This window comes from Dryas octopetala, chromosome 8, assembly GCF_963921425.1.
Source record: "Dryas octopetala chromosome 8, drDryOcto1.1, whole genome shotgun sequence".
In the NCBI taxonomy this organism is placed as follows: Eukaryota; Viridiplantae; Streptophyta; class Magnoliopsida; order Rosales; family Rosaceae; genus Dryas; species Dryas octopetala.
Genome location: NC_141373.1, coordinates 19,129,471 through 19,137,787, shown reverse-complemented (window position 1 = coordinate 19,137,787; position 8,317 = coordinate 19,129,471). Strand labels below are relative to the sequence as shown.

General features: G+C 34.4%; 1 protein-coding gene across 1 annotated transcript; it reads left to right on the top strand.

The window, feature by feature from the left end:
- The first annotated feature begins 3,337 nt into the window (after window positions 1–3,337).
- On the top strand, window positions 3,338–8,039 carry LOC147277806 (Thioredoxin superfamily protein). Its single transcript, XM_086253912.1, has 9 exons — window positions 3,338–3,672; window positions 3,760–3,825; window positions 5,869–5,949; window positions 6,122–6,175; window positions 6,260–6,328; window positions 7,113–7,175; window positions 7,350–7,432; window positions 7,528–7,593; window positions 7,696–8,039. Exons 1-9 carry the CDS (start codon window positions 3,445–3,447, stop codon window positions 7,736–7,738), a joined length of 753 nt encoding a protein of 250 aa, XP_086110038.1. The 5' UTR covers window positions 3,338–3,444; the 3' UTR covers window positions 7,739–8,039.
- The last annotated feature ends 278 nt before the right edge of the window (window positions 8,040–8,317 follow it).

Here is an 8,317-nt window from a genome sequence, read left to right as displayed (position 1 = left end):
CATGGTGATGCGCTCCAATGTTACTGGATTACAAATTTGTCTTAATCTTTTTTAAGATTTGATTTTTTCCTTAACCCATTTCAAGATTTGATTTTTTCTTCGACCCATTTCAAGTTTTTCTCAGTATGATTCTGGTTTGAGGACTGTGTTTCGAAGAATCAATGAGATGATTCTAATTTATATTGCAAATGGTTAACCCTACATTTAATTCTGATTAATAGCTCATAGACCATTTATATTGTTAGGATTTCATTTATGCACCTCTTCATTGAAGAGCGACCAAATATGTACATCAAAATTGGTGTTTAACTTTTTTCAATATTGATCTTCTCAAATTTGAAACAGTTTTGTTGATTTTGGACTTCAATGCACCTGAGGCATGGACTGGTATGGCTGATTGAAAAGTTGGGACCAAGCTGAATTTGTGCAATGGCTCTATGTAGAAAAACACATCATAAATGGCTGCTCAAATTGTACTCAAATGGTGCAATGGCTCAATGGTATATGTCTTATGTAAAAAAGTTCTAAAAATGGCTGCAACTGCTCTATAGTCAATTCTATAAATATAGAGCTTGTTGAAGCTACCATCAAGTGGTATCATGGATACCAACACCAACACACATTCCTTATCCTTCTCACAGTCTTTGACGCCTAGCGATGAATCCCAAAACCTATCCGAAAACCCATCGATGCCTAGTGCTGAATCCCAAAACCCAGATAGAAGCCCTATGAGAAAGAAAGCTGCAAGAGAAGCACCCAAGAAGAGAAAGGCAAGTGAATCTGCCAAGTGTGAGGCGATGAGACAGTTTAACAAGTTCATGGAGATGAATAGAAGGTTAAACAAAAGAAGATTGGAGTTCGTGGAGGAGAAGAAAAGATTAAAGAAAAGAGAATTGGAGTTGAAGAAGGAAATGTGGCTATTGCGGCAGAGAGATCAAGACGTCCATATTATGAGCATGGACCTCTCCAAACTAAACCCAATTCAAAGGGCTTACTTCGAGCAACAAAAGAAAGAAATTTATGCCAAAATGATGGTACGCACTTCACAGTCGAACTTGAACTACAATGTTCCTCAACCACAATCTCCACCTCCTCCTTGATCATATTTGTAATTTATTTTATGTTTTGCTTTTGTGTAGTTTGTAATTGTGGTTATGTTTATATTTGTAGTTTGGCTTTTGTTTTGTTTTTGTTGTTTAGTTTGTGTTTGTTGTGTATGTTATGAAATGAAATGCACGTTTGTGTTCACTTTTATAAGCAACAAAAACTGAATGCAAATGAACAAACAAAATGTTAAAAATTGCAAATACTTCAAAAAAAAGCCCCGCAAGTGACGCAACGTAGCTAACAATACAAAGACTCAAAGTTTGGCTAGACTCTCGAGTGTCTGTACTCTTGTGCAAAATGATAGACGCTTGGCATTTGGCAAGGCCTCGTCTCCAAAATTGGGCAGCCCTATAACAAATAATATAATTTTTGGAGATTCTCAAAAGATCTTTCCACATCTTTATGACATGCCATTTGAATAATAACAAATAATTTTTTTTTTTTTGGTCATTAAGGTTTTTATTTTTATTTTTTTTATCAAAGCTCATTAAGATTAAGGTTGAGAAAGGGAAAAGATTATGGACCTTATTACTATGTGCCTTAATGACTTTATTTATTTATTTATTTTTATAAAGGGAAAGGGGAATTGAACTTGGGACCTCTCTAACATTATAAAAAAAAAAATTCACATGAAATTTGATATTGTTATAAACTAAAGAGAATATAGAGAAGAAGAGAAAAGTAGAGAGACTTGATTGATTTTCTTATTAAGTAAAGATGCCTATTTATAGGCTTACAATGATTGGGACAATGATTTAAGACCCATAATTTGTAGGTTACAAGTCACTAAATGTGATCATTAGACCATAGGTTACATAATATTCAAATGTGTAACTTATGGACATTATATTTACAACACTCCCCCCACCCCCACCCCCACCCCTACCCCTTTTGATGTCCATCATAGAATGATAGTTGACTAATTAAAATCTTGCTAAGAAAACCTGTAGGGACAAAACCTAAGCAAATGAAAAAAAAGTACAATATATTATGGATCATTAATATGGTGTTGGACATGCTTAATATTGTCTCGTTAAAACCTTGTCAGAAAGATCCCAGTGGGATAAAAGCCTCTTTTGTTCTAAGTTTTTGCTTATTTGTCATTGCTGGATCTAGGTTTGCTTCTACATCTCTAATTTCTTGATCTATGGTTGATGATGCTGATCCTTCTAATGCATTGAATTGTTCTATCATATTGTTGTATTATTGTTGTCCTAAAAGTTTTTCTAATCCAAAATCTAAAATAAATTGCTTAAGTTTATAATTTGTTTTATCATATAATCCTAATTCAAATGTGCCATATTTTTCTAATTACTCTTCACTAGGTAAGGTGTCTAAGTCTACTATAAGTGTGTCTAAGATTTCATCATAATGATCTTTTATTAATTGCTTGTCTAAATCATCTATTGCCATATGTATCTGGTGTACTTCATTTTCTAAATCATCATGTTCTTTTATTTGCTTATAATTAGAAAATCTAACACATGCATTTCCTGAATAATTTTAAAATATGTGTGCTTTATCTAGATTTCTACGTCATGCTTTCTTTAAATTAGGTAATGTCCATTATGTTCTTTATAAAAAGCTATTATCCACTAGTTGTGCTTTTATCATTTGGTCCACTTATAATTTTATAAGCTCTGTTGGTCCACCAATTTTTTTAAGTGTCAAGTGCATTCGCAAATTAACTTACATGTGTCACGTTGGTCTATTACGTCAAAACACCCCAAACGAACATTGCGTTTTGTCCACATGAAGGGGCAAATGGGTCAATTCTTGTCCTAATGTGAGTCAAATGGAGTCAATTGGGGTCAATTAGGGTCAAATGCTTTTGTTATTCAAATGGGGTCACGAATTGACCCCAATTGACCAACACTTTTTTCGAATAACAAAACCATTTGAACGTAATTGACCAAATTTGACTCACATTAGGACATGAATTGACCTATTTGCCTCTCCATGTAGATAAAACTCAATGTCCTGTTTTGATGGAATGGACCAATGTGGCAAACGTCAGTTAATTTGTGCATGCACTTGACACTTAAAAACCTGCAAAATTAATATAAATTAAAGTCAATTAAAGACTTTTAACTTTATTTTTAAATTTTTAGAAATTTGTCCCTAAAGTAATACTGAAGGGGTGTTCGAGCATTTTATAAGAGGAGTTCGAATACTACTCAAAGGTCAAAATTCTAAATATTTTTTTAAAAGGGTTGAAAGTTTTTAATGAAAACCAAACTCTTTACTAGCCGTGTCCCATCCTGACTTCCTACAACTAGAAGAACTTAAGCAACCAACGGTCAGCCGGTCACATTATCTCCGCTCAACTTATCAGCCATGGCTGTTGCCACAGTTAGTGTGTACTCAGTGTGCGCATGTGTACTGCGCTCACCGCGCACGTTAACGAAAACTGTGTCCCCATTTACACCAGAATGCTCGTCCTTCAATTTGGGTTTTAATTCTCTGCAACTGCGAACCACTGTACCCGCAAGAAAGCTTGTGGTTCGAGCCGCAAGAACCGAGTCCAAGGGGGTCTCTTTAGGTTTCAGGGCGCCTAATTTTGAGGTACCATAACTAGGTTTATTTTTATTTTATAAATTTTTTATAAATTTCTCCGAATTGGGTTCAAATATATTCTTTCTTTGGTTTTAGATTCCAGAGCCACTTACTGGGAAAGTTTGGAAATTGGAGGATTTTGAATCACACCCTGCTTTACTGGTTAGCTCCCGTTTTGTATTTGTCTTTTATGGCTATTGTTTTGGATGGTTATTGCTTGTTTGATTTTGTGAGTATATATATATATGTGTGTGTGTGTGTGTGTGTGTCTGTTTTGGATATTGGCATTCAGTTTGAATGGATTTCCGGATTGAACTAAAAAGAACAGAATGGGTTGTTATGAAATAAAGACCGCAAACGATTTTATATCTTTTTATATTACAAGCATTTGAATCCAACTACTTGTTAGCATGCCCAAGTTGTTAATGGCAAATGCTTGGTTGAGAAATATACAGTGCCTGCCTAATACAATGTGGAGGTGCCTATATTCCATGTTTTGGAATTCTATGCCCTTCTGTTGCTCTGAATTAATTTGGGGTTCAAGTAAAAGGCTATATACAGAAAATGAGAATTGTAAGATGCCCATTTGGATATAACTAATCTTTATTTGTGTTAAAGTTGAGCTGACCCAAGGCTAGTGGTACGTGTGGATGCGTTTTTGGGAGTGTAAAGGTTGAGTGAGCATTGAAGCCTGAAAGAAGCAATTCCTTGACTCAACTTGGTTTTCACTTTTACCCACATAAGAGTCAAGTAGTTAGACAGAAATGGGCGTCTAAGGTGTCAATTGTCATATTTAAATTAAAGATTATGATGGGATTTATGTTATAATTATTTAGTATTGTTTTCTTAATATTAGAAACCTAAGAGCTACCTCAATTCCAAATAATTGCAGTCGAGCTAGCAATATTGTGTGTACGCAACAGAAACAAAACTGTTTGGATAAAATGGTTTACCCTGAAGTGAGATGATAAATTGAAATCAGGATAGATAATAGTTACGACGATAAGATTCTGCAAGATTAGCCTCAATAATTAATAAATTTATGGTGCACCAATTAATGTGATATGAGATGTTGACAATTTTTGTCAAATTTAAGCAGCTTTGGCACTTCTGAAACAATTTCTCTCCTAACCTGTATTTATTCATATAAATATTAAATGAATAGTATAGTTTATAATTCTTTCATGCACTAAAAGATGTGTTAATAATTGCTAAACAAGTTTGATAAAGTTTTCCGGTTTGTATTTTTAGATTGGCCACACAAGGTGAGGATAGCATTGGGCCACAAGTTATAAGAGTAGACAGAAAAGTAATGATATTTTCATTTTTTTTTTATTGTCTTTTGTCACTTTGAAAGGCTAGAACTTTGCCACAGTTAGGAATTTTTTGATTGCCTAAATCATGTGGATTTGAAATATATGTGGATTTTATAACTAGGTTGCCTATACGGAACTTGAGCTATGTTAGTCCAGTGGCTGATTTGAGCTTATCTATGAACCAGTTAAGGCAAGCTCAATCCTAAGATTAAAAGTTGATTGCTGAATGAACCGAGAATAAAATTAAAATGTTACTACATAAACATTCAACTCTATGTGGCCTCATGTTTCAGCACAAGTTACTTGTAGTAATGACAACCATCTAATAGCCTGCCAGATATCAGATACTTTGGAAAACATATGTTTTTTTTTTTTGTAAGCTTGATAGTTTTTATAGCTCAAAAATAGATGTCGTCTCAGAATTTTTTCAACCATGCAGGCTTAACATTTTACTAAGTTGGGGTGAGTATAAACGACCTGCTAGAATACCACTAATCACGACAACCTTGCAAATGGAGGAATTGTTTGGAGTCGAATATACAAGAAACTTGAAATTGAGATGTCAACTTGTCTAAATAGTCCAATACTTCCTTTGGGACTTTTGGATGACATTTTCACAATCTTTTCTGTGCTTATGCACATAAACTAGGTCATATGTAGCTCCTGAAAATGAGGGAGAGAAGAAATATACAATCTGCAGCAATATGTGACTTATGAACAGATCAACCCAATGGACCTGTAAAGCACAACCTGTACCACTTCTACCGCTACTCCTTCACGTTGGAAGTGAACTCCATGTGGTTTCTTTACCAAATAAAAAATTGGATTGTATATATCTTTCTTCACTAGTATAAAGGTTGAGATGCATTCTAACCATGTGATGGAGCAGGTCATGTTTATCTGCAACCACTGCCCATTTGTTAAACACCTGAAAAAGGGTATCGTGAAGCTTGCAAATTTCTATATGAAGGTAAGGTATCTGAATTCGTTCTCTTCTGAGAGGCTTGCTTCTTTTTACTGTTTTACCACAAACTTTGCTGAGTAAATGAATATATAAAAGTAACATATTCAAATGTGTTTATTTTATCATTATTATTGTTTTCAGGATCATTATGATTATTATTATTATTTTTCCTTTTCAGAAAGGACTTGCAGTTGTTGCAATATCATCAAATTCTGTAGCTACACACCCACAGGTACTAGATTTCTACTAACTCCATAACTTGGGATTAGAGCTTGTGAAGCTATTTTATGATCTGTCAATTTTGGAACTCTGACAGGATGGACCAGAATTTATGTCAGAAGAAGCTAAGCTTTTCAACTATCCTTTCCCATATCTATATGATGAGGTATGCTACTGCCAATCTCAACCTGCTTTATAATTATGGTGATTTATTATTTCAATTTGTTTCTTAGTGTGGTTTTTAGAACGCTTTTGGCCGAGTGATGATATCTTTAATCTCATAAGAATCTGACTAGGGTTTGGTCTCTGCAAAGTTCTCATTCATGCGTGCATGCACACATGCATTTATCAAAATTAATTTTATCCATATTGTTTTCCAAACTTGAACCTTATTTAACATTTTAAAGTAGAAAACAGGAGGTACTAATGGCTACCAAAAGTATGACTAGCTTGGCATGCATGATAGGCAGGGGAGCTTTATCTAACGTAAGGGTTGGCTGGATAAATAAAATATTGGTCCCTAAAAATTAAAAACTCCTTGCAATTGTAAAGTTTGATTTTCTTGAAGAGTAAAAGAAGTTACTTAGACCTAAGGCTTATTAGAAAAAATAAAAGATGGATAGTCTTGGTTATTCCGTACTCCCTGCACCTTGCCTCTCAGTTCCCCTCCCTCGCCTCCCCCCCATCCCTTTTGTTTTTAAATTTTTTTAATTATTTTATTTTACTGGTTTTGTTAATTTTTTGTTAGGTAGACCGTATAGACTACCGATTCCTAAATTTGAGATTTCCAGGGCAGTGGAACTTCTCATTGCAACTTGTATTAAGTATACTTACATATCAATTTGATTGAAATACAATCACTGTTACGTTCCTTTTAACTCTCTGAATCCATTATCTTACTACTAAAAGCTTGTGAAACACTAATACATAGTTGAATATGTTCAATACAGTCACAGGATGTTGCCCGAGATTTTGGAGCAGTTTGCACACCCGAGTTTTTCCTATTTAAAAAGGTGACCGAACCTGCACCAATCAATTTGCTGAAATTATTCAACAACAGTACCTCATTTTTAGTTTTTGCTTTAGGGGGCCAATTGTAAAATTATCACTGCGATACAATTTCAGTTAATCCACCTTTATTTGTTTTACCCTTTCTAGCATGGAGCTAAGTTTATAATGTGAAACAGGATGGGCGGAGGCCATTTGAACTGGTGTACCATGGCCAGTTTGATGATTCGAGACCTAGTAATAATATGACTGTAACTGGAAGGTAAACCTGTTTGGTTTTGGCTTAGTTCAATTGTATACTAGCCTTTTTAACTTGTAATTCATAGTATAGGAACTGATTTCAAATACTCCATGTAGGGACTTGAGCCTGGCAATAGACTGCGTTCTCAGTGGCCAACCTGTATCATTGGTTCAGAAACCCAGGTACTTCTTTCTTGTACTACATTCTTCAGGTCTTAAGATTTATGTTCCACCATGATTACATTCTGAAAGTCATTTATTTTTCCGCCATTTTTTTCTTTGAAGTGTTGGATGCAGCATAAAATGGCACCCTGAGAGAAAACTATGATACGCAAATCTTGGTTTCTACTTTCTTGAGATTATAATCTTTGAGTAAATTTGTTCTTCCAGGTTTTCTTTGTAATGGCCGACAACCCTGTTAGTATCAGAATGTAACTTGTAATTTCTTCTTTCTTTATCTCTGAGTTCCTCCAATCCTCCTGTTACATTGCTTTGGATTTCTGAAACCACATACAGCTAGGAAACAGTGTAAAATTTGATATATTTTTTTTCTCATTTGGGTGAGAAGCTGTTGTAAATTTGTAATATGTAAGTTTTTATATTGTATTAATCAATAAAGTAATTTTCATAAAAATATGGGATGTCTGATGATGTTTGCACGTGTTCGTAATGTTTGGGAACTGTTCCAATTCTTGTGCTGATTTTCTAACAATTTTCGCTCTGGATGTATTATTAGGTCTAGAAAACAGTATATAAAAACTGTAGCCATTCTCTTCTCTTACATATGCACAGGTTGAGTTACAGTCTTATTATTCTTAGATGTTGCAGTGGATCTCCTAACTTAGCTCCTTATTCAGGGGAAATTTTTAATTTCAGTCTCTTAATTTCTTAATTTTACAGGACATAC

Bases quoted from the DNA above. Each gene is read 5' to 3' on its own strand.
- LOC147277806 (XM_086253912.1), top strand. From the start codon at position 3,445: ATGGCTGTTGCCACAGTTAGTGTGTACTCAGTGTGCGCATGTGTACTG. The intron at 3,673-3,759 runs GTACCATAACTA...CTTTGGTTTTAG, and splicing joins TCAGGGCGCCTAATTTTGAG to ATTCCAGAGCCACTTACTGG. The intron at 6,176-6,259 runs GTACTAGATTTC...GAACTCTGACAG, and splicing joins CTGTAGCTACACACCCACAG to GATGGACCAGAATTTATGTC.